This window comes from Nycticebus coucang, chromosome 3, assembly GCF_027406575.1.
Source record: "Nycticebus coucang isolate mNycCou1 chromosome 3, mNycCou1.pri, whole genome shotgun sequence".
In the NCBI taxonomy this organism is placed as follows: Eukaryota; Metazoa; Chordata; class Mammalia; order Primates; family Lorisidae; genus Nycticebus; species Nycticebus coucang.
In genome coordinates this window covers 50,805,726-50,832,645 of record NC_069782.1, presented here as the reverse complement: position 1 = coordinate 50,832,645, position 26,920 = coordinate 50,805,726, and the positions used below count along the sequence as shown (strand labels likewise).

The window sequence follows — 26,920 nt, the reverse complement described above, 5'->3', positions numbered from 1 at the left end:
AAGTAGGAAAAAGTAGGCGAAATCAGAAAAGGTGATTGAGAAAAGAGCCAGAGGGAAAAAGGGAAAAACTTGAGTGTTTGGTGCTCTAAAAGACAAGGAAAGAAACGGTGGTTGTGATGTCAAGATGCCCACCAAATGGACCGTTGCCTAGAGCAGGAAGAAGATCATGGGAGATTTTGATTAAAGAGGAATTTTGGTGGGTTGGTGGGTGTGATGACCTGATTGGAGTGAATTCAAGAGAGAATGGAAGAAGAGGACTTGGAGACAGTACATACAGCTCTTTCAAGGAATTGTGCTCTACACACATGGAAAACGAGGCAGCAGGTAGAGGGAAAAGTAGGGTTCAGAGTTTTTATGATGATGAAAGGAATGATAGTAAGAATGTGATAGGAATAGTCCAGTAGAGAGGAAAAACTGATGAAACTGGTGTGTGGGGGGGGGAATGAGAATTACTAGAGCCCTTGGATAGTCACTTGGTGATGGACCTCATGAACGAGAGGAAGGGCTGGTCTTAGCTGTGACCATCGGAGCTCATTTCTAACGATAAGAGAGAAGGGAGACTTCTCAGATAACTCAAATATAGTTAATGTGGTGAGAAGGGTGGGAGCCTGTGCAAGTTCTGTGTAGGTAGTTTCTGTTTTCTCAGAAATAGGAAGCAGGGTCCTTGTCTGAGAGCCAGGATGTGGGAAGAGATGGAGGCTTGAAGAGAAAGGAGATGGGAATTAGGTGTGAAATAGTTCCATGAACAGGGAGAGCGACTGGACAGAGAAGTAGAGCACAATTGCCAGGCAGCGTTAGGCTCACTCGAGGGGAAGGTAGTGAATAGACAGTGGAGCCAGTCAGCGTGGTTGGGGTTTTCTTTAGCTTTCTAAGGTACATCCAGTTAGGTGGAGAGTTGTATTTAACTAGGGCTATTTTTTTTTTTTTTTTTAACTCAAGCACCCCCTTTCTTTCTGGAAATACATTACAGAATCTCCTTTTTAAATATTATTTTTGATCCTTTTTCTGTTTTCTGCTTGGCTTGTCATTACTAAATATCTATGCAAGAAGTACTGGTAGTTCATGTGGGTGCAGATAACTTGTTATATATTTAAAGCACCTGTTAAAGCAGACATTCTATATTTGCATCATGACTGTAAATTATGCTTGAGTTAATAAAAAAATTAAGTACCTCTTTATCAGTTATGAAATGAGATTGAAACATTTTGACATTTTTAATTGAAAATTTATATTTATAGCAGGATAATTTTTGGTATTGCTTTTTCTTGTTTGAGGAATGTATCCACTTGCTTTTTTAAAAAAAAATTCGATGTAAGTAATGTATAGGAAGTTAGACCATTGGTTTTCTTTTTTTTGAGTCTCCCTTTGTCCCCCTGGGTAGAGTACTGTGGCATCACAGCTCACAACAACCTCAGACTCTGGGGCTTAAGCGATTCTCTTGCCTCAGCCTCCCAAGTAGCTGGGACTACAGGGACTATGCCCAGCTTTTTTTTGTTGTTGTTGTTGTTATTGCAGTTGTCATTGTTGTTTAGCTGGCCTGGGCTGGGCTTGCACCTGCCACCCTAGGTGCATGTGGCTGGAGCCATAACCACTGTGCTACGGGGCAGAGCCTAGACCATTGTTTTAATATATTTTTAAAATGCCCTTACATAATCTAAACTCAAAACTCATGTTATTTATTTATTTTGAGGCAGAGTCTTACTGGGTAGAGTGCCCTGGGTGGAGTTCCTTGGCATCACAGCTCACAGCAGCCTTACTGTGAACTTATGTTTTTAGTAAGACTCTGTCACCCTGGGTAGAGTGCCCTGGTGTCACAGCTCATAGCAGCCATGTGATAGTCTTTCACTTTTGGGCTCAAGGGATCCTCTTGAGTAGCTGGGACTACAGGTGCCCGCAAAATGCCTGGCTAGTTTTAGAGCCAGAGTCTCACTCATGCTCATGCTGGGCTTGAACTCCTGAACTCAGGCAATCCACCTGCCTTGGCCTCCCAGAGTGCTAGGATTACAGGTGTGAGCCACTGTGAGTGGCCCTATGTCATTTTTTTTTTTTTTTGAAACAAAGTCTCACTTTGTTGCCCTTGTCAGAATGCCATGGCGTCACAGCTCACAGAAACCTTAAACTTTTGGGCTCAAGTGATCTTCTTGCCTCTGCCTTTCTGGTAGCTGGGACTATAGGCCCCTGCCACAATGCCTGGCTATTTTTAGAGATGGGGTCTTGCTCTCGCTCAGGCTGTTCTTGAACCCATGAGCTCAGGTAGTCCACCCACCTCAGCATCCTAGAGTGCTGGATTACAGGTGTGAGCCACTGTGCCTGGCCTTATGTCATCTTTTATATTCTCATCTCTTTGTAAAAAGTTTACAAACTTACTCAAGTTTAATAAGGATGAAGGCAGTTATAGATTTTAAAGAAAATTGATTATAATTCAAATTAATCATTTTTCGTTTCTTTAAGTGCAAGAGCCCCGTGGCTCATGCCTGTAACAATCCCAGGACTCTGGTAGGTCAAGGTGGGTGGATTATTTGAGCTCAGGAGATCAGGACCAGCCTGAGCAAGAGTAGGGCCCAGACCTTATCTCTACTAAAAATAGAAAAACTAGTTGGCTGTGGTGGCCCCATCTGTAGTCCCAGTACTTGGGAGACTGAGGCAGGAGGATTGCTTGAACTTATAAGCTGTGATGATGCCACAGCATTCTACCCTAGTGAGACTCTGTCACAAAAAAAGAAAAAATAAATAAAAGGTTATTTCTTCCTAATTTACTGAGGGATTTGGTAAGTAAACTCCTGGGAAATGCCTTTTTAGTTGTGAAGTGTGCACTTAGCAGACCTCAGTATTTGGGAATTGAATTGTCAGTACAACTTTGAACACACTCATGCTCATGTTTCCAAATCTGTTTTTAACATTGTGAAGTCATTTTTAGCAAAGTGTGGGTGAGTGGCTTATGATATCTAAGATCAGTGGTGTGTAAGTGAAATAGGGAAGTAATTTTTCCTAAAGATGATTATGGAAAATGAAGAAGTTGTTAGTACTTCTTATAATGAATGAAGTAATTGCGAAAGAAACAAATATCTTTGATTATGATTGAGTAGTAACTTTTTATTGCTCTTTTCAAGTACTGCTACTGTCCATCACATGCATTAGTGACTGGCATTTTTATCACTAACTAATGTGAATTGTTACTTAGTATTGCTTTTTTTTTTTTTTTTAAGTATTGCTTTTAATTCATTGAAAGTGTTTCCTACTATGCAAATAAAAGGTTTCTATGTTTAGAAAACAAAGAACAATATTTTAAAATCTGCCTATGAGGAAGTGGACCAGTTTTTGGAAAATATTTCACATGCTACTTTATTGCATGTTTGAAATAGAATTTGATGAATTTTTTTTTTTTCATTAAATAAATAAAGCTTGACAAGGTAAATTAATGGCAAGAAAAATAATTCTGTACTTATAAGGTGTGAACTTCACAAGGATCTGTTTTTTGAAAAGCTGTCAAGTACATGATGATTTTCCTTTTCAGAAAAAGATGTTAACAGAACAGATCGAACAAACAAGTTTTATGAAGGCCAAGATAATCCAGGGTTGATCTTGCTTCATGACATTCTGATGACCTACTGTATGTATGATTTTGATTTAGGTAGGTTCACTTCTTGTTTAAATGAGGTAAAGTCCTAATATTGAAAGATTTAAATATACATATATTTGCTTTAAAATTTAAATTTATTAACAAGTTAGACATAGGTAATAACTCTGTGACCTACTTTTTATAGGGGACTGGAAATGTCGCTCTGTTGTTCCCAGCCAGGGGGCCCTGGAATGCTATAGCAAACTCACAGGGGCATGTGGGGTATTTTAATTCTTGAAGGAGTGGTAGCAGTATCTGTAGGATAGTCTACTGACTACTTTTTGAAATAGTTAAAGGTTTTAGGATTAGATCACTCCATGCCTTTGATGAAGTCGTATCTTTCCAAAGCTGAGCTTTTGGCCTTGCTGTGCTACGCAAATACTGTGTAAAAATAAATGGGAAATAGGAAATGAGGATGGTGGTATCTAGTTGAATTTCAAGGTTTGAGAAGTGTAGTGCTCAACAGGTGTTAAATTCATAGGACATAAGTAGTTATTAAATTGTTTGGACCTAACTGCTTAATATACATAAATGGAGCTATTAGTTATTTCTTTGAGCCTAGGAGTGCCTTGGAAAAAATTACTGAGACATTAGAACCATTATTTGATATGTTTTGAAAGTTTTCTGAAGAAAAATATTGATTTGAAATCTTATACAAGAAATACAGACAATTTTGTAGGGATGCAGAACCTAATCTTTTTTCTTGATAGGTTTTTCCTACCAAGAATGCATTGTAAGGACTGGTGCTGGAAATGACATGGGGAAGTGACATGGGGAAATGGCATGGAAAGGGTTACTAAGAGACAAGAGAACTGAGTTGTTTCTTTAAAGGACCAACAAATTCTCTAACCATTAACCTTGAAATAAGTATAAATAATAGAAACGTTTCTCAGTTACCTGCTAAGCAAGTGGCTTCCCGCTAGAGCACAGTAGAAATAGAAGTTTTTCAGATTACTTTCGTGGAGATTAAGACATCTTTTGGAGAAGGTGACTAAACACGCAACACATTAAATGAACCTTGGATTACACGTCCACTTTCTTCCTTGTTTTTGTCAATGTAAATTCTTCTGGCTTCCTATGTAAGTCAGAGGAACCTTCTGGATCCTTGAGTGCGGCCTTTTGACTGAATCTAAACTTTATAGAGCAAATCCATTTAATAAAGGGGTTTGTTCTGTGAAGTTTGTATCTGGTCACCAGTCCTGTCAGTCACACTTACAGTGAGCTTCAAACTGGATCATTGGAAAAATATTGGTAGAGTGCTTTTTAGGTTACAAAGATTTTTATTTTCATTCTAGTAATAGCCTTTTGAAGAAGTGGGGAAATAATCCTTACCTTATGAGGGGAAAGTTATTTTGATTCAGAGAGTGACAGAAGATTGTACAAGTAGTGAATAATTGGTCTGGGAGTAGAGACCCAGGTCTCTTTTGCAGGCTAGCATTCTCACTTTTCCACTGTAGCACCACAAGCCACCGCAGGGAATAGGACAAGGCAGTGCCCCATTCTCAGGTGGTAATTTTGAGTTAGGAATTCACACATACTCTGTAGCAGGAGTTCCTGAATGCTGAAGGTTTTTTTATACTGGTCTAGATAACTTGCCATTTCCAAACACTCAACACAGTAAATGAACCTTGGATTACAGGTCCATTCAGGTACTTCAGTTGTTTGAAACATAGTCAAAGTCTCCACTGATAGAGTAACTCTGGCCCTATGAAAGCTGAGGTTCTTTTTATGAAAGCAGTGGCATTCATTTCTTGTTCTTCACTCACAGCGCAGTGACCAGGGCTGTAAATCTACTCTTTTTAATAGGCGATGCTGCCATGAAGAGCTGTGGGCTTCTTAACCTGTAGATGAGAGGCAGGTGCATTTGCATTGAATACAGTCTCAGTGGTGAGGAAGGAGACAAAAATTATCAAGAGTGGTGGGACATCTTAAGGATGATTGATTTTTTTGTGAGTGTGAAGGCCTCCAGGAAGTTTCTGTGGGCCGTGCCTTTTTTTTTTTTTTTTTTTCCCCTCCAGTTTTTTGGCTGGGGCTGGGTTTGAACCCACCACCTTTGGTATATGGGGCCGGTGCCCTACTCCTTTGAGCCACAGGTGCCACCCAACTGTGTCTTCTTTTTTTAGAGTGTATGTTCATAAAGATGTTCCTGAATAATTAAAAAAAAAAAGTTAAATTATACTCACAATATGGTGTGTAAGAAGGCAAGAGAATGTCTATAATGTTTTTAAAAAATGATTTCCAACCCCCAGTTTTTTTCTAATTTGATACTCTAAGGGATAAGCTTTAGTGACCTGGAAAACTGACCTATGTGTAGATTAAATTTTTCTTTTTAGTATAAGAAAAAATATACACTAGGATGATAAGGAGTTCATTTCTTACACCTTCCACTGAAATTTGCTGTGCAGGTAATTTTAGGTAGTTATTTTAGAAATTATAGTTGTGCTGATTGAGATGTGCATCAGCCAACACCAGTGCAGAATCTGAGGTCACTGAATGCTGATTGAACAGCTTTAACCTTTCATTAATTAAAAGGAATTTGTACATTAATTCCACCCTTGCAACCCAGGACCTACCCCAAAGAACATCATGTATAAAATAAGATTATAAGCAACCAGAACATGAAGATGAATTTGACTACTTGCTTCAGCTAAGACTTAACTGATGTGGTAGTGATCCTATATGAAAATTGAGGACTTAAAAGTATTAAATTGGCTTTTTAGGAATTTTTAGTTATTATAACTTAATAATACAGCACTTTCTCCAGAGGAGAAATTTTGTAAATCTTTTGAATAGTACACTTTGAAATACAGTAGACTCTCCATAGTTGCCATCTCCCTACACTGACTACCTCCTAGGTTGACCTGATTTTCACAGACCAGACATGAGTTCCTTATGCTCACCACCTCCGGATGTTGGCCAGTTTGTCACAGTCCCTTGAGTGGTCAACTTCAGAGGTTCCATTGTACTTGACATAGACCAGATGCAGTAAGACCCAGTAAGGTTCTTTTTGTCCTTTGTTGAATTCAGATTAGATTTCCGTCATGTCTGAATTGGTTTAGGCTCTAGATCTGTCATTAATTTCACAGTGTCAGTGCCAGCTAGGAAAGTTCTGATAATAGGAAACTTTTTAAAGTTTTCTTCCAAAAGTGGCAGAGTGATGTATAACTGTGTATCATTTTTAATACTACTGTTGCCTTTCCTTTCTAAATATAGCTTAAATAGATTCAGTGCAGATGGATTTTGGTGAATAAAATGTAAGTGTTAGAAAGGACATACTGTATTTCCACAGACTTCCCAAGCTACCCATCGAAAAGTATGGAATTTTAATAAATATATAAAAGTTACCAAAGTTGATTGATAATGTGTAAGCAAAAAGGCTTAGTATAAGCTGTTGTCCCTTTCTTGGTTCAAAAATCTGTTTTTATGTCTGAACTGGCATTGTAAAATAAGGAAATTGAGGGTTTTGTAAAGGAGAAAACAAGTAACTTCGCATATTCAGATGAGCAGAAAAACTGACACTTTTTAAGTGAGGCATCTGATTCCTTAACTTTCCAATTTTTCTTTCAATCAAGGGCTATAGTTAATATCACGGGTGAGAAATTATAATAACATCTAGAAAAAGGTAGTTAAAATGTGTTAGGTACAAAATATTGATGGGATTAAACCCAGGTGTTAGCACTGTTGAGAGTGACAAGAAAGGAGGCAGTGATACAGATGTGGCTGTTGAGGAGAAGCTCGTAACTGTGTGTGTGACCACTTTTGTCTGGGTCACCAGCAGCCTGACTGCTAAGGCACGTGGACGCTTTGCAGCTCTTATTTTACTTGGCTTTTCATAGTGGTCTGGCACTGTTGAACACTCTGGCTTTCCTCCTCTTGATCTTTGCAGCATTCTTCTCCCTGGATTTTTTCCCTTCTGTGACTGTTCCTTCTCAGATCTCCCTTTGAGCACGTACTCTTAACATTTGATGTTCTCCTGGGTTCTCTCTTTATCTGTGTTCTTTCTCACGATGCGTTTGCGCACTATTTTTTAAATTACATTCTTTGTAGCGATTATATACACTAAGACATGGAACAGAAGCTACGTATCTGCCCGACATCTGAAGCAACTCATCTCTCTCACCTCATTACAAGACTCCCTACTCCTTCATGTTCTTTTCTTGGTGAACATTGGTATTTGCAAGTTTCTGAATCTAAAGGAAATATATAATTTTAAGTGAAATGGTTGTGATATGCACAAAAGGATACATAAAGCTTAGATTGTCAGAAGACTCTTTTTTCCATTCTTTTTAGGTTATGTACAAGGAATGAGTGACTTACTTTCCCCTCTTTTGTATGTGATGGAGAATGAAGTGGATGCCTTCTGGTGTTTTGCCTCTTACATGGATCAAATGGTAAGAACTGGGATTTTTTAATTTGGATTTAAAGATTAAGATGCATTTTTAAATTTGGTCAACTGATGGAACTTAAAAAATTACTTCATGCCTCTTGATTTCTTTCTTTTTTAAAAAGTAGCTTTTCAAGAGGCTTAGAAATATCGGCATTTTTTTAGTAGAAAAGTAGCCTAAAGTACAGGAATAATCAAAATTTAGTATTAGTAAATGGTTATATTTTGCAGAAGAGCCATGAGTCATAGAATATTAATGAAATAGATGAATTCAGTTTTGTGAAGTAGTTGGATTTTCGTATCATTTGTTTCAGAGATAAAGCTTAGTCATGCCAAGTAATATCCTTACCTTTTGTAAATATTTTGAATTTTGTTATTATAGTAACTGCTTTTCCACTAAATGTGTTTGAACTATTTGTAACTCTGATAGTTTCTTAGTAATTAATTGTTATTTTCCATAAGTGTGTGATTATTTGAGCTGAACTGTGTCTAAATATTCATGTTAGTACAAGGAACGTTTTATCTATTATCACTGCTAGGTCTTTGAGACAGAGTCCAGGATAATGCTGCAGAGAGAGTATAATGGGAGAATATAATAGAAAAGTCTTCTCAAGTAATCTGTTAGGGAAAAAAAGCAGAGGGGATAAGAAATAAAGGCATATGAAGCCCAAAGACCTGACTTCATAGGTCACTGTATTTTTTCAAAATAAAACTAATATACATGTTGCTGAGCATTTATGTTAGATATCAAATGGGATTAGAAATACTTTGGATCTGTAACCATTTAAAATGTTTTCCTGTTAATACAGGTTCTAACTCAGGGTTTCTGGGACACAGATGCGAACTTTGGAAGTGGCGCCTTCCTTTTCTTCTTTACTTCTCTTCTTCCCCTTTTGCTTGCCTATTTTTCTTTCCTCCTTAAATTTTTCCCACTTTCGTCTATTTCTTCAAGTCTCTCTTTTTAAGAACGTTACAGATATTTTTTGTGCATAAGAGTTGTATACGTTTATAAGGGTACATGTGATGTTTTGAAACAGGTATAGAATGTAAATTAATCAAATCAGGCTGATACCTCAGATATTTATTATTTCTTTGTGTTAAGAATATTCCAGTTTCATTCTTTTAGTCATTTTAAAGTACACCCTAATTTACCATCAGTTATAGTTTGTTTCTCAAGTCTCTTGTCCCTGGTTTCAACTTGTCTTCCTTCACTTCTCTTAGTTTATTTCCAAATGTATATTTAGTGAGATTTAATAACTTAAAATACTTTTTTTATTGTTAAGTTCATAAATATTCAACTTGGTCCTTTGCCTTAGATTCATGTTTTTGGCTTATTTGGAAGGATGATCAGTTGCTGTAATCTGGTCTCTCATAGTTTGTCTTCCTTACCTTTTTGGTTCATTGCTTTGCCTGTCTTCTTAGTTCCAATTACTCCCAAGCGCGAGGTGTTTGTTATACAGTCTGTACAATGGATACAATTATGGAAATGATGTTGTCTGCCTTCCTTGTGTTTTTGTGTTTTATCCTTTTTTCACTAGAGGTAGTATGTTCCTTAATGAAGGAGTCATGTCTTTGTCCCACTGGTAGTAGCATAGTAGAATTTTCCTAATACTTGACATGAGGTCATTCAACAGATTTTTGTGCCACAAAAAGTATATCTTTTGTGAATCTTTCTGCATTGCTTAATTAGTTTAAATCTCTGTGGTTAAATAGGTATCACTCACACACACACACAAACAAACCTAATGTGAATATACTGCTTTTAGTTTTCTTTTGCAATGGTCGTTTTCATTAAAACTAAGCCAGTATTGAAATGTACTGGCGTGTAAATTGCTGTGCCACATCCATGTGTACACACACGCACGTGTTTGCATGGCCTAGGTCTCACATATAAATCTGCTTTTCAACATGTGTAATATGTACTTTGTAGTCTACTTGTCGCTTCTTATGTATGAAGAAGGTGTAATTTCTTTGTTCTGTTATTTTTTTCACAGTAAATGTTCTGTGTTGGCCTTTTCCATTGAGTGTGTTCGGGAATGCTTTCTAGTCTATTCTAAAAAGATCTTAGTGTATTGTCACATATACTTTTTAAAATAATTTAAAAAAAATATTTGGATGAGAGAGCAGTATGTGGCAGTCAGAATAATCCGTATGGTTATGGTTTGCCGTGTTGCTCTTATTTTGGTGTCCTTCAGTCCGTGCTGCTGCCTCTTGATTCCATGTGTGTTTTACAGCTGCACTGCATGTAACTTTTTTACTGTTTTTGTGATGGCTGGACCTAATGCCTATAGTTTACTTTTGTTGATATTTACTCACATCTAATGTAGGTCTAGACACAGGCTCTGGAAATATTCACCCAAAGTACAAATGATGTACTGAATTTTGGTGCACCCGTCATTCATTTTCCCATATAGATTTGTTCCCTCCCTGTCTTCCCCGCATCTCCCTTCCTGTGTGCACACACACTTCTTAATGTATGTATACAGCTGAAGCTCTTTGTATATGCATTGTTGGTCCCGCTTCCCCTTCTGTAGGAATAACGCTTTTCTGCAGTTGGTGTCTGTCGTTTGGAAGTGCTGCTTTTTTATAGTTGAATGGGTAGCAATGCTGTGCCACAGTGGTCCTCTCAAACCAACTCTCGTCTTTGGCTGTGTCACAACAAAAATTATCCTGTTAATCAGAGAGTTAATTTTGCCTTTTCCCTACAGAATCTATCTGGTAAAATGTGGAAAAAGTATTTCCTGAAACCTTGAGTTAGTCTATTAAAAAAACCTAGTTTTTGATTCATTAAAGAAAAGCAGCTAATTGAGAATGCATAGCCTTTAAATTTTTTAAATCAAGACTAATTATTTCTAATCTGTTCTTATAAAGCACTATTATAACTTCTGATACACGTTAGGGCCATAGATTATGATAGAGGGGTGGGCATGTGAATTAAGAGTAATCAGAATTAGTTAAGAAGCCTTGCAAAGCGTTTGTTTTAGTGCCCCTTGGTCCCTTGACACAACTGTTAGTAGGGAATTAACTCAGCCTTGAAGATCATTTAAAGCGTGTAAACCCTGGCAGTTCTCAAACTTTATGATCTTAGGACCCCTTTACATCCTCACATATTATTAAGGACCCTAAGGATTTGAGTTTCATTTGTGTGAGTTATATGTGTTGGTATTTATCATATGAAAAATTAATAGAGACATTTATAAATACTTAATCATTAAAAAAAAACACTATTTCACCTTAACATGCATTTTTTCAATGAAAAGTAACTTCCCAAATGAAGAAAACTTACTGAGAAGAGGGATTGTTATAAATTTTCCCCTTTTAAAACGTCTAGTTTACGGGCAGCACCTGTGGCTCAAGGAGTAGGGTGCTGGCCCCATATACCGGAGGTGGCAGGTTCAAACCCGGCCCCTGCCAAAAAAAAAGTCTAGTTTAATAGAAAACAGCTGGATTTCAGTATCTGCCTCTGTAGTCAGCCTGTTGCAGTATCATAGGTCATACAGCCTTTGCACATGTGAGAAAATTAAACTGTTGAAATCCAAGTAATGCCTTAGTATTTTCATGAAAATAGTTTTTTTTTTTTTTTTTGGTTTTTGGCCGGGCTGGGTTTGAACCCGCCACCTCCGGCATATGGGACCGGCGCCCTACCCCTTGAGCCACAGGCGCTGCCCATGAAAATAGTTTTGATCTTACAGATTTCCTTATGTCATCAAACCTAAGGAGTAATTAATTCTTTAAAATGAAGTACATGTTAAAACTAAAATTAATTTTAACAATGGAAATAAATTAATGAATGTTTATTTCCTAAATGTTCTTTCACCAACTTTTTTATGCTTTGTAAGAAATAAGTCAGTCACTCATACTATGCCTGCATTCTTCTTTATTTAAGTCAGATGAATAGAGGGAAAATGATAATTCTTAGTTTGAGGCAAAGGATTCTCCCTCTTTATCCCCTTTTAAAAATACATAGCTAAAAAGATAACCAATGTGGCATAAATCCAACTTTTATTCTTAGACATGTTTTCGTTTCCAGTTATTATATTTTGTAGAATATTCATTAAATATTACTTGTGTGGTGACAGTTATTTCCTTTTAAAGCATCAAAATTTTGAAGAACAAATGCAAGGCATGAAGACCCAGCTAATTCAGCTGAGTACCTTACTTCGATTGTTGGACAGTGGATTTTGCAGTTACTTAGGTAAGTTTAGTGAATCAAAACTATTCCCAGCAAATTATAGGGTGATGCACAGAAAAAAAAAAGTAAAGCACTCTAATAAAGAAATATATACTCTACTGCTGTTTGATTCATCTGAGGAATAAAAGTGTAGGACCAAACTATCTTTATAATTCTGCCTTAAAAATTTGATTCATAAAATGTATTTTTTATTTGGTGGTTTTTAAAAAGAAAAGAAATTAGCCTACAAATTTGAGATGTTTCCTTGAATTGGTGGAAGACAATTAAATATATAGAACTTCTAATTGGCTAATGTGCATAGAAAAATTTGAGTTTGAGAAAGGTCACTGTATTCTGATATAATTAGCATAAGAGTAAGCTGTATTTGTATTTTTTTCTTTTGTATAGAATCTCAGGACTCCGGATACCTTTATTTTTGCTTCAGATGGCTTTTAATCAGATTTAAAAGAGAATTTAATTTTCTAGATATTCTTCGATTGTGGGAGGTAAGTTCTTAAATTATTATACAAATGCTGCGTTTATTATGGAAAGAAACAATTTATTCTGTAGAGTATAAATGGACTGTAATAGCTGAACTGAAATTTCTAAGACACATATGTTCTAAAATTTTGGTGGATTTATAGGCCCTCCTAAAAGTTAATGATCTCACATCTCAAGCTGAATATTTTCTTTTGGAGTTTCTTTCTTTTTTTTTTTTATTAAATCATAACTATACATTGATATGATCATGGGGCATCATACACTCGCTTCATAGACCATTTGACACATTTTTATCACAATGGTTAACATAGCCTTTCCAGCGTTATCTCAGTTACTGTGCCAAAACATTTACATTCTACATTTACCAAGTTTCGCAAATAGCCCTGTAAGATGCACCACAGGTGTGATCCCACCGATCCCCCTCCCTCTACCCACCACCCCCTATTTTGGAGCTTCTTTCTTCTAATCACAATCCCTATGAGATTTGGGACTAAGAGGTATCCTAGAACAAGTCCTCTAGAGTATTTGCTGCTGTGTTGTTTTGGGGGGAGTTGTGACTTTATGAGACTCTGCTACGTCTGGTGTAGAGAGAATACATTATCACATCTTTGGTGTACATTCTCTATCCTATTTTTTAGCCCAGGGATACTCTGAATAAAAAATAGAAAATCATTTTGTATTTTCTTCTTAAGTATCTGCTCACAGCAGGTCATTGTGTTTTTTAGTAGAATATTGGTGTGATGACTGCTTGCTGCCTCATCTTCATAAAAACTAAGAGATAATGGAAATTCTCCCAAGGAAAGAATAGGGCGATACTCCATTTGGATAATAAAGACAAATACATCTGTATATAGTGGAACCATATATAGTGGAACCCTCTGAGGCTTTACAGCTGGAAGTCTATTTTTTTTTTTTTTCTTTGAGACAGAGTCTCAAGCTGTTGCCCTCGGTAGAGTGCTGTGGCATCACAGCTCACAGCAACCTCCAACTCTTGGGCTTAAGCGATCCTCCTACCTTAGACTCCCAAGTAGCTGGGACTACAGGTGCCTGCCACAGCACCCAGCTATTTCTTGGTTGTAGTTGTCATTGTTGTTAGGCGGGCCAAGGCTGGATTCGAACCTGCCTGCTCCAGTGTATGTGGCTGGCGCCCTACCCACTGAGTTATGGGCGCCGGGTCTATTCTTAGGCTGTTGATGATTCTGTTGCCATTAGAGAAGGAGATACATTGATTGAAGGATGTTTTCCCTGTTCTCATTTCCTCTGTTTTGAAATTAGAAGTAAAACTCAAATGCCTTCTACCTTGAACCATACTTAACTGTTTTTCAGTATCTTAACTTCTTTAAAGGATGAATTAAGACTATCATTACCACATAGCTAGAATAACTTCTCCATCTGTTTACCAAATAAACTGGAACTTTTATTGAAAACTGAATTTAATGGCATGTATTTAAACTTTCAACGATTGGATTTAATTTGAGAATTGTTCAACGTAATTTACTCTTTTTGAAGACAATAAAACCATTTCTGGTATGTTCTAGTAGTATTGTTTGTGAGTTTGTCAGAAAGATACCATTACATACATCACCCTGGGAGGAAACTGAGGTCTAAATTTGAGAGTATTATCTGTATCAGCGGTTCTCAACCTTCCTAATGCCGTGACCCTTGAATACAGTTCCTCATGTTGTAGTGACCATAAAATTATTTTCGTTGCTACTTCATATATGCAAAAATATGTGTTTTTTGATGGTCTTAGGTGATTCCTGTGAAAGGGTCGTTCGACCCCCAAAGGGGTCGCAACCCACAGGTTGAGAACCGCTGATCTATATGTAAGAAGCGGTGTAGCTGTTGATGAAACGTGTTATGCATTTGAGTATAATTTTTTTTTTTTAAAGAGGCAGGGTCTCAGTCTGTCCCTCTGGGTCAAGTGTCATGGTATCGTAGCTTATGAACTTTTGGGCTTGACCAATCTTCTTGCCTCAGCCTCCTGAGTATCAGGGACTAAAAATACCTACTACAATGCCCGGCTAGTTTTTCTATTTTTAGTAGAGATGGGGGGAGTCTAACTCTTGATCAGGCTGGTCTTGGACTCCTGAGCTTACTCAGTCCACCTGCTTCAGCCTCCCAGAGTGCTGGGAGGACAGGAGTGAGCCACTGCAAATGACCTTGAGTATAAATTTTGGGTAGTTGATTCGATTTTTGTCGTAATCAGAGATACTCTGAGTTATATAATACCGTGTGCTGTATAACTGAATCTTACTATATTTCTAGGATTTAGCTTTTTGAGGGGTAGGGACTGAAGATTTACAAGTGAGAAACTAAAGGTTGAGAATAACATTGAAAATGTGCCTAACCCTTACACCTTAAACTTAAAATCTGTGGTGCCTTCACAGCATCTGTCATATTGGTGAGCTTTAGTGATTTGCTTGCTGTAGTTAAAGGGCCACATTTGGAATATATCTTACTTGCATGTTAAACTTAGTGATGGTTACTTTGTAGCTGAAAGTGAGACTCTGCTATCCCTCATTTCATAGCTAGAAAGACAGTGGATTATCCCAAATAGACAGTTTCTGCTTTGTTATCAGTCATTCAGTGTTCAGCATTGTATCTGTGAGGAAAATGTTTTAGAATTGATACACTTTACTAAATAATTCTGTTTTTGTTTTTTTTTTTAATAGGTCATGTGGACTGAATTACCATGCAAAAATTTTCATCTTCTTCTCTGCTGTGCTATTCTGGAATCAGAGAAGCAACAAATAATGGAAAAGCATTATGGTTTCAATGAAATACTTAAGGTGGTTATTCTTTTAATTTAGTTTTTTGTTTTGGCTCTTTCCTCCTTTTGGTTGTTCTGACATACAGAACATTTCCCTAGATCATTATTGAATCTCTTGAGTAATCATATCAGTAACACGTGGTGCTGAGACTGACTCTTTGAGAATGAAAGTTTAGCTAATACATATTGGTCAGTTATTTTTACCTGGCTAATTAGGAATGAAAGGAAATTCAACAAAATGGCCTTTTTTATGTAGTTCAGTATTTGAAAAAATAATTGTCTTTTGCTTAAAACTTTGAGATCACAGACTTGAGATAGCTGCTGGGTTTCATGTTTCATAAGCTTATTAGCTATTCTTAGCTATAAAACTTGAAATAATCTAATAAAGATACATTAGATTTCTTCCATATTTGTAGTATGTGAATATTTTTAAGAATTTTACCTGCAGTGAAATATAACTGGTAATAAATTGTCTAGTAGAATAAAACAGTACTTTCAGTTTCAATGATCATTTTATATTATTGATACTTTTTAGCACATCAATGAATTGTCCATGAAAATTGATGTGGAAGATACACTGTGCAAGGCAGAAGCAATTTGTCTACAGATGGTAAAATGCAAGGTAGGAATTGTTTGAAATACTTGCAAGATTTTTTGTTTGGTGGGTCGAGATCAAGATTTTTCTTCTGAGAAGATGAATGGCAGTTTTAGCAAGTTGAGGGCAGACGCAAAGCATTGCCTGTCCTTCTGTTTACCATGATAGGTTCACAGCACTAGTTGAAAACAGGTGACTAATTATTCCAGACAGGAAACTCTTAATAATAGGGCAAAATGTAAAAGTAATAAAAATATTTCCACAACAATTAAAGAGGCTACAGAATTTAACCAAGCAATGATATATTACCCAAACTAATAAATACAGAATAGGCTATAAGTGCTCATATTATTAATAAATATGCATTATCTCCAAATAAAGACAGATGCTAATCAGAAATAATTAAATGAATAGTATTTAGTCTGTGTCATTCATTTATGTCAGTCAGGCTCCTAATTATTTCTAAAAACAAGAAAAATTTGATGTTATCTGAATTCAAGCCAAATAAATATACTTTTGATGAGTTTTTGCTTGGCTTTTGGTTTCTTTTACTTACCTTTTTTTAACTTAAAGAGACTGGCTGTCACCATGTTGTTCAGGCAGGCCTCAAACTCCTAAAGCGCAGGCAACCTGCCCAGCCAGAGTGGCTGGGACTGTGGGCACATGCCGCTTACATTTTATGAGAATTCTTTTTGGTCTTTATGTAGTTCTTTCATGGATCCAAACAGTTGATTGAGTTCTCCAACTATTTATTTGATAGCTGTTGTATTCTAAAATATGTCAGTGAGATACTTTTTACTTTTACGGAGCTTTATTTACTGAGAGAGAGAGTGTAAATAAGATAATTTCTTAAGAGAAAGAGATAAATGCCAAATATTAGAAAGCCCTGTTTGTGGGAGTACTGGGGTGGAATGGAAAGTAGTTTGGAAGGTATCTAAGAACCACTTAGGCAAAAAGGAAAAGGTGGTGAGGATTTCATTTGGAGTGGATCAGAAAGTTGTGAGAAGGGTACATGACTGTTAGACAAGTGTTAGATTCTGGAATCAATGTAGTCTTAAATAGAAGTATTACTTTGAGATTATCTTTCCTCTCTAGTGAATGATGGTTTTGTGTTTGGTTTTTTCATATCTAGGAATTACCACAAGCAGTCTCTGAGATCCTGGGGCTTCAGGACAGTGAGGTTACAACACCAGATTCAGACACTGGTGAAGATGAAAGTTTTGGCTTGACACACTGTCCTGTGTCCACATTTCCGAGTGGCACCCTGCCCATACTTACTACCAGTGGAGCCAGAGACGGCCGCCCAACACAGATACCAGTGTCCTCAGATGTTAGCAGACTGACACCTGCATGATCATTCTTCTTGCTTTTTTCCTGAAGAGACACTTTTTTGAAATTCCTTTTCAAGTACTTGAAAATTGGAAATTTAAAATCTTGGTATTGATCATGCTTTAAGGTATATGGAAAGAAAATGTACTGATGTTCTTGCATTAAAGCTTTACAAAGATTTAAACTAATTATTTTTGTAGTTACTTCTACCAAATAGCCTTTCCTTTTCAATAACATTCCGTAGTATTTTTATAGCCAAGTACATTTTATTTTCTTGCTGATGAACTGGAATTGGATAAATATTACAAGTGGATGAGTTGGAAATTATGCACTTTGAAAAACACTTGTTTATCTAAGTTTAGTGGGTTTTGAGTTGATTAAATTAAATGTTGAGCCTTTCTATGGTGTTCAAAGCTAAGAAATTGTTATCCAGTAATGAATTTTTAAAGAAAGGATTTGTTTTTCTCTATCGTTTACAATACTAAGCTTAAATATTTATGCCGGTGGAATGTGATTTAAATTGGACATTTTCATCAATGCAATTTAATGTGTAAAGAACTATTTCAACCATAATAAAGTGGATTTTACATTGAACTTTTCTTTACTTGTACATAAAAATAAGTACTTATTTATGAGTATAAGAAAGGTTAGGCATATTTTCTTTAACTGAATAAACTTGACTATTGATTTATATTACCTGGTTTGCCAAAATTAATACATGGCTTCAATATGAGATGTTTTTCGAAACTATTTTCTTAGCATTTATTTCATGAGACTACATTCAACCCTGTACCTGGTGTAATTTTAAAATTAATTGCTTGTATGCTCACTTTACTAATAATGTTTATTATCTTTTCTAATAATGCATTAACTGATCAATCAGGTCTTTAAATTTTTATAAAATACTCTTTGCAAAAAGCTTATGTCAAAAATTTCAAGATACTATCGCAAGTCTCAAAATAATACTTTTTGTATATGAATGAAGCTGTTTTTACCATGCAATATTGCATGATTTTAAGTTATGTAGAATTAACATAACTGAGTACATTTTAATTGTGATTTGTTAACTCTTGTATATATTATTCAAATAAATTTGAAGTTGAAGTAGTGTTTTCAGTTAAATTATGCTTAGAAATAGTCTGCTAGTTCTTTATCAGAAGAAAAATATCCAAGGTGGACCTGAGTACATCTCATATTTTTATGTGAATGAAATAAGCATTTGAATGAGTTATGAAAACGGGAAAAATGACCCCAATTTATTTTTTGTTTTTATGTTTTTAAATTGCAGTAGATACAGGGGATACAGTTGTTTTTTTTTTCCCCACAGATGAATTACATAGTGGTGAAGTCAGGGCTTTCAGTGTACCCGTCTCCCAACAAGTGATAGGTAATTCTGATCCCTCCCCTACTGTACCCTCCTGCCTTCTGTGTCTGCAGAGTTCATTATACCAGTCTAGTGACTGTGTATACCCATCATTCAGCACCCCTTAGAAGTAAGTATATATACCTGGCATTTGTTTTTCTGTTCCTGAGATACAGTTAGGATAACGGCCTCTACATCCGTCCTAGTTGCTGCAAAAGACGTGACTTCATTCTTTTTATGGCTGAGTAGTGTTCCATGGTGTGAGTGTGTCTGGCAGTGTGTGTACGTACGTGTGCCCACTGGTCAGCTGACACTTAGGTTGATTCTGTATCTTGGCAACTGAATTGTGCTGCAGTAAATGTACTGGTACATGAGTCTTTTTCTCATAATGAGGTGTTTTCCTTTGGGTAGATACCTGCTAGTGGTAGGTCTATTTTTAGTTCTTTGAGGAATCTCCGTACTGTTTTCCATAGAGGTTATACTAATCTCACCAACAGTGTGGTAAGGGTTCCCTTTCCATTGTATCTGTGCCAATATCTACTGTTTTTTGACTTTTTAAAAATGAGTAGAAGGTGGTATCTTATTATGGTTTGAATCCACATTTCCCTGATGATTAGTGATGTTTAGCATTTCTAATGGTTGTTGGCTGCATCTGTATCTTTTCAATACTGTCCGGTCTCTTGCCCCCTTTTTAATAGGGCTATTTATTTTTTTCTTACTGGTTTTGAGTTCCTTGCAGATTCTGGATGTTAATCGTTTGTCAGATGTATAGTTTGCAAGTATTTTCTCCAGTTCTGGAGGTTTTCCATTTACTCTGTTCATCATGTCTTTTGCTGTACAGAAACTTTTTAGCTTAATCAAGTCCCGTTTATGAGTATTTCTGTTTGTTTTTCTTTTTGCTCTTGGAATCTTAGTCATAAATTCTTTGCCTGAGACAGTGCCCGGAAGAGTTTTTCCTAAGTTTCCCTCTAGAGTTTTCACAGTAGCAGGTGTTACATTTAGGTCTTCAGTCTATCTTGAGTTAATTTCTGTGTGTTGTTCGTCCTTCTGCGTGTGGCTCTCCAATTTTCCCAGCACTATATTGAATAAGGCTGTATGTTTTTATCTGCTTTGCCTGTATGTTTTTATCTGCTTTTATATATATAACTGATTTTTTTTTTTAATCAGTGAGGAAATGAGCATAGTGTTGCCTGGAAAAAGATAATTTTCTGACTCTGCAACAATTTAACTACAATTGATGCTTCTGTTGCAAACAAAAAGTTGTGCAGTTCCAAAATGGTCCCATGAGTACATTTCCCCCCCAGAAAAACAAACGAACTTTTTTTCTAGTTGACCATTAACTGCCAATCATGGCAGGAGAGCCATTAGATTTTAGTTTTTAATATTGTGTTTGTTATCTTTCATCAGTTAATAATGAGTCAGTCTATTCAGAAAAAGAGTCAACTGATGAGAAACCCAGCGGTGCCAGCCTTTCATTTCCTGCCGGGCGGGAAATGGCTCAGAACATCTTGATGTCCTCCTGGTTCTTCCTGGGCAGGGGCTTTGGGGGTTGTTTCTAGTACGTAGTGTGAGAGTTCTGCTTAGTCTTAATACATTTAGTAAGTTGAACTTTTGGTTTATTGTTAAATACTTGCTAAAACCATTTTTACGGAATGGTACGAATCTCTAGCACACTTTTTGATATGAAAGTGATAATATAGTGCTAGATAAAGTCTCCATCAGTCCACAAAATCCAGTAAGCAACTATTATGTAAACTTGAGCTGTTGAAATTGCTAAATACACAGTTCAGGTAAATTTGTTAGTCTCGCTTTTTAAAGGTTTGTTTCGGTTTTCACAAGATGCTCTGCCTGCCCCCTTGTAACATAAAATATGTGCAATGTTATGTCGTACTGAAGTTGTTAAAATTCAGGTAGTCCTAATTTTAAATGTTAATAGCACGGATGGCCCCAAACTATGGTTTGACATAGGCTTTTTTGACTTTGTGATGATGTGAAAGCAACACAGTTGGTGTTGGTCTGTGTTATAAACACACGTCCAGGTTCCACTTCAGACCCTCTGGAAAGGAGATCAGGAGTCTGCATTTTAACAGCCATCGAGGCGATTTCCTGAGTCCCCCTGAAGTTAGAGAACTACCAGTATGTATCGTATTTTGTATGTTCATCTTCTGATCTGTGGTCATATAGACAAGTCTTTACATATTTAAAAAGTTTCTTGATTTTCTAAGGTGGATTTGCTCTAGTTCTGCTTGCCATTTTTAGTAAAAAGTGATGACGGCTATCTGAGTGTCTTTTATGTAGATTTTTCCCTCAGGTCTTATATTTTGAAGAAAATTAAGCTTTCAGTGTCCCCTCTGAACATGGATCAGGATTAAATTACTTGAAGTGATCTGAAAGGTTTCCGTCAGGCTGTCATGTCATTACCTGATGCCGAGTTATCTGGACTTGTGTTTGTATGCAACCATACTTGGCCTGTTCTCTCTTTGTGATCTTAAAACACTTGGGTATTTTAGTTGTAGGTTGTTGAGGATTGGTCTAATTACAAATGTTTTTCTCACTTTTGTAAGTAGAGTCTTATTAGGCTATCCATCCTGACATAGGAGAAAAACTGTGTGTTGTCCTTAGAGGGAAAAGTGGTGGGGGAACAGTTACACTGGACATAACTTCTCCAACCCTTTTTTGATATCCAAAGCATTTCTTTCATCCCCTAGGAAATTGTTGTTTATGAGCTCAATGTAAAAAAATAACTTACTATAATCAGAAGTCTCTTCTAAGAACTATTAGGAATCTGAAATATTGTATTTGTCTAATGTGCTTCAATTTCTGTAGGTAAGTTCGGAATGGTATGATGATAGGAGGTAAGCTATTAAGTATGCCTCTCTCTCTTAAATATCTACGTGGTATATATAGCTTTATGTGCAAAAGATGACAGATGAGAACACATTCCAGTAAGCTTAGCTCTAATCAATGAGCAGGCCAGTCTGGTTCAGCTTTTTTAATTAAAAAGGCAAATATTAACTTGATGGACTTTTGCTGTGATGGTCCACAATAGATGTTGCCAACACCACACTCACTTGGGGACACAAGACCCAGTATACTGCTTAGAAGTACAAATAGAGCTGGTTTTAGGTGGCTGTAAGTGTATGGCCTGCTTGGGTTAGGACTGGAAGTTTTTCCAGGAGTGTCTGCGACTCACTTGGCAGAGTAAATTGCTCTTGGTGGAAGCGCCATTGATGTACTTATGAGGGTCAGCATTTAAACCACACGCTGCAGTTGCTGTCAGCCACATGAATGGAGGATGCATCCAAAGAAAATTTTGGGCACATGCTTTTTTTGTTATCTAAATGAAGTGTAAAATGAGTCAAATGTTGTATTTGCTGTCTAGGAGGTCATTAGAAGTTAACAGATGATATAAAGAGTAAATTGTTAAGTTTTCTGGGTGAAATTAGGTACTTACTGTGCTCTTAAGTAATGCTGTGTTAAACACACAGGTGCTCCTATATGTCCCCCTCTTTCCCCACAAAGGACAAATTCGAGATTACCGTTCTCTTACACATGTCAGGGTGTAAAGAAGTGAAGTCTAAAAATTGCTTAGTTTTAGCTCAGTGTAAATTTCTGAATAACTTTGGGACAGATATTTATTCTTTAGTTAACAGAGCAGCTAAGGATTTTGCATAAAGGCTAGTAGACTTCCCAAAGGAGGAGAAACTTAATGTTTCTCACTAGCTTTGTTCACATCCTGGTAGCTACTAATGAAACTGTTTAGTATGACTTGGCCAGAGTTTTATTGACCAGGGAAGATAGAGGGGAAAGCATTCATTTTCACTGGTATTTTCATACCTGGGAAGGATTTCATAGACTACAATTTACAGAATGGGTAGATTGAGTCCACCCATGGGTGGAAGAGATGGCAGAGGCACATCTCTTTTTGGGGAAGGAATTTAAGGAATGAGAATATGGCCAATTAGTCTCAAAGCATCACTGGATTAAAAAAAAAAAAAATAGGGCTCTGTGCCTGTGGCTCTAGCAGCTAAGGTGCCAGCCACATACACCTGAGCTGGCGGTTCGCATCCAGCCTCGGTCTTCCAAACGATAATGATGACTGCAACCAAAACATAGCTGGGCATTGTGGTGGGTGCCTGTAGTCCCAGCTACTTGGAAGGCACAGGCAGAATTGCTTGAACCCAGGAGTTGGAGGTTGCTATGAGCTGTGATGCCACCGCACTCTAACCAGGGGCGACAGCTTGAGGCTCTGTCTCAAAAAACAAAACAAAAAAATAGTCTTCCTTGTTAAGCTTGCCTTTAAAAACCGTAGTGGTTTTACATGACTTATTTTTTTTTCATTTATTTATTTATTTTCTGAGGTATTATTATTTTTTTAATCACCTGCTGTCGCTGACCTGGAGTTTCTTGGTCACAGTTTAATTTCCATGCCTGTGTCAACACAAATGATGTGACTTGTATTGATAAGTGATAGTTCTGGACTTTTTTGAGGTGCCTTTTTCTCAAGGAGTTCAAGGTGGCTTCAGGGTGGAATCTGGATGCTTGGGTCACCATATATTCTTGTAAAGGATGTAATGTTTCTCCCATAAGCTCTGGAGTCAAATATCAGAGAAAAATCCAGTGTAACAGAAATGTTCTTACTAGAAAATGTGCACTGTACCTATAGATGTGGAACAGACTTTTTGGGTGAGAGCACAGATTTTGAGTCAGTCGTGGATTTTTGGTTCATTTGCTTCTTAGTTTTGTGACCATCACCTCTCAGTCCTCAGTTTCTCATCTTTAGGTAGAGATAATTCCTCAGCTGTGAGCAGCACATATGAAGTGTTTGATACGGTGCCGGGCATGACTAACCGTTAATAAATGTTACCATTGGGATGGCTTGATGGCAACCGGACAGGTAGTGCCGCAGGCCTTCTTTTTAAATCTTAAAGCTGTGTGGTTTGCTTTTCTTCCCAAAACATACTGTCCAGCAGATACAGCCGCGAGGCACCCTTTGGTTTTTTTTCTTATTGACTAAGGTAATTTTTATTTCAAATCTGAACTGAGTATTTTGGTTTCACCCAAGCCACTGCCTCACTGACTCCACCATAAATCACTATCCTGTTTGCACTTCAGTATCTTCAATTTGGACTTAAAAGTGATTGGTTTTTGTCCATTCTCCATTAGTAAAGATTATAAAAACATGATAATGAGAACACAAGTGTAAGATATCTCATATTTTACCTTTTAATGAAATCTAAGTCAACAATCACAAAAAATTAAAAACAGTTAAGATATGTCTGCATTAAGTATTTTTAGTGGTATGGGAATTAGTGTCTGACAGTCGGTGAATATCTTACTATGGAACAGATTGATGCTAGGGTGTTTCAGCATTAGGGCAGTTCAGTCAGACTCTGATACCAAGTTGTCCTGCTTGAGTTCACTTCAGTTTATACTGTCTGGATGGCTGACACCACCTCTATGCAAACAGCCAATCCACTTAGTCTTTGCGAATTCTTCTTTCCCCTCTGGGTGAAGGCGTGTACTATTTAATGGTAATCAATAGGAATAAATAACACTTCCATTGTGTCTTAAACACCGGCACCTGTTCTGATGAGCCGATGTACTCAAGGGGGTGAAAGGGTGAAAGCCCCTTGAGTACAGTCTGGTTTGGAAGTTTTCATCTGAGCACAAGTTTTCCTCTGCATCACTCATTGGCTGTCATGACTAACAAGACTTTTTCTCTCAAAGGAGGATGGGGCTTCTTATGTCCCAAGTGAACTATGTGCCTTCCCCCCCCCCCCCAAACACACACTGCTGCCTTATTTTTAAAATCCATTTGTAGATTTTAAAGTGCCAGCAGGTGGATGAGTGCTGCTTCCTTAATTATTCACAATGATTGTGACTATCTTGAAAAGGGTGTTATGTATGAGCCTACTTGAGTTTTCTAAAAATAAATCATTACACGCTTATTTCCTTTTGTTGATAAATTACTAAATCAAAGAAATACCTCAGGGTGTAAACTTACTTTGGTATGCTATTCATACAGTCAATTTGAAGAAATTAGGAGTAGTTGGTATTAATAGCGCACAGTTCCTGCTAAGGAGCCTAAAGTATACCCTGTAAGATCTAGGAGTCAAATGTCAATAAAAAGAAATCCCAGCCAAAGTGATAGGTTGGTTATATGCTATAAATGTCAGCCTTTCTCTTGCTTGGTTGAACATGAGCTTAGAAGCGCCTGCAACAAATTTGCTCGACACACAGACTTGATAGATTGGAGGATGGCGTAAAACCAAAAAAGGCAAGTATTTAAGGAAAAGGAATCAGACTTTTTTTTTTATCCCAATCTCAAAACAATCACCATTCCTTTGCTTTTCAGATATCTTGATACTGTCGTATTATCTCCATCCCCCAGTAACGTCACCCCTGCTTTCTCCATGTAAGTTGAGGCATCGCTTGGCAGATTCTCCCTTACTTCAAGTCCATTTTCTTTTACATTTCTTGGCATCACTGAAGCTTAGCTTTCTCTTGATGAAGTTTCATTTCCAGTTGGCTTCTCATTTAGTTGGGATGGTGGGGATGAGGGAGGAGTGAGTTCTGAAGTCTCTAATCTTTTGCCTATAAAATGGAATGGTATGGGCGGATAGGCTGCTTCCAGTTGTGAACCACGGATGCTGCAAGCACCTCCTTGGTTTTCTTAGTTTCTATCTTTTCCGTTTCTTTGTTTATATGGGCCACAGCTTCTCAGGATCCACTTCTGTTTTCCAGATATTTAAGGACTGGCTTATGGTAATTCTCTCATTTTCACTAGTATACTCAGTGACAGCAAAGACATTGAGGATTCATAACATAAAAATTCCTTAATTTTGTGTACACCCTCTCCCCACCTCAGCTGTTCCCCATCATGGCCATTTGCAGTCACGTAGCCCTTTTCCACCTGTAAGATATTGTATTGCAGAGCTCCCCATCTGACAATATCTCACTTTACACTTGCCCATCTCCTGCTTCCTGGCCACTTTTAACTTTTTTTTTTTTTGAGACAGAGTCTCACTACGTTGCCCTTGGTAGAAGGCTTTGGCGTCACAGCTCACAGCAACCTCAAACTCTTGGGCTTAAGTGATTCTCTTGCCTCAACCTCAGCCTCCTTACAATGCCTGGCTATTTTGTGGTTGCAGTTGTCATTGTTTAGCAGGCTCGGGGTGGACTCGAACCTGCCATCTTTGGTGTATGTGGCCAGGGCCCTAACCACTTGGCTACAGGCGCCGAGCCGCACTTTTCGCTCCAGACCAATTCTGTTGGTTCACCTGATGACTGTTGGCTTTCTTCTTATCATGGATTGTAAGGACAACCATCTGATTCAAGGCTAGATACTCACATCTTTTTAATTTCTGCCAGACATTCCAAATCACTGGTATCACTTTGGCTTCAGAGCCAGTGAGGCACTTTAAGCATCCAGTATCCGCCAGCCACTGTGGTAAGCATTTCAACACGTGCAGTTGAATCAGCACAACCGTCCTTTGAGGTTCGGGTATCACTGCCCGTGTGTTACAGGAAGGGAGGCCGAGACACGTGAGGTGATGTGTCCTCCTTAAGCACAACTAGGCAATTGGCAGAGCTAAGATTTAAACAAAGGTTTATTAAGAAACAATGCCCTGTTTATGCAGTGTAATTTATTTTTAAAGTTATATTTTTGTAATGTCACATGTGCATGATTTCAACAAGGTTTGTGGTGATGAGAAACTGCTCCTCCCCAGCCCCAAGCTGTCCCCCACCCCCGCTAGGCCCTGCACTGTGCGCTGAGCTGCGCTGCTCACTATCTTAGTCTGGAGGGCAGCGCTGCGATGGCTGTGCCTGCGGCTGCTTTGATTCTCAGTTTTAGGCATTAACCATTGACTTACTATCTTGGAAGGTGGGGATTTGCCTTTTCACCCTCTCCCTTCAGGCCCCACTTGCCATGTGCACCTTCCCTTATCTTCCCATCTTCCAACTAAACACAATTCTCAACTGACATGTTCCTCTTTAGCACTTCCATGTTTCTTTAAGAGTGAATTCTGGCTGGGTGAGGTGGCTCAATCCCTGCACTCTGGGAGGCTGAAGCAGGTGGATTGCTTGAGCTCAGGAGTTTGAGACCAGCCCGAGCAAGAGCAAGACCCACTCTCTACTAAACATAGAAAAATTAGCTGGACGTTGTGGTGGACACCTGTGG

General features: G+C 37.6%; 1 protein-coding gene across 7 annotated transcripts in view; it reads left to right on the top strand.

Moving 5' to 3' along the window:
• Positions 1 to 17,560, top strand: part of TBC1D15 (TBC1 domain family member 15) — an 80,354-nt gene extending 62,794 nt beyond the window's left edge. For all 7 annotated transcript variants that reach the window (XM_053583652.1, XM_053583651.1, XM_053583653.1 and 4 more), the window contains 7 exons: positions 3,515 to 3,631; positions 7,910 to 8,010; positions 12,099 to 12,198; positions 12,583 to 12,680; positions 15,351 to 15,467; positions 15,984 to 16,070; positions 17,176 to 17,560. In XM_053583652.1, coding sequence (XP_053439627.1) covers positions 3,515 to 3,631; positions 7,910 to 8,010; positions 12,099 to 12,198; positions 12,583 to 12,680; positions 15,351 to 15,467; positions 15,984 to 16,070; positions 17,176 to 17,397 — 842 coding nt within the window. In that variant the 3' untranslated portion in view covers positions 17,398 to 17,560. The remainder of the gene's footprint in view (positions 1 to 3,514; positions 3,632 to 7,909; positions 8,011 to 12,098; positions 12,199 to 12,582; positions 12,681 to 15,350; positions 15,468 to 15,983; positions 16,071 to 17,175) is intronic.
• The last annotated feature ends 9,360 nt before the right edge of the window (positions 17,561 to 26,920 follow it).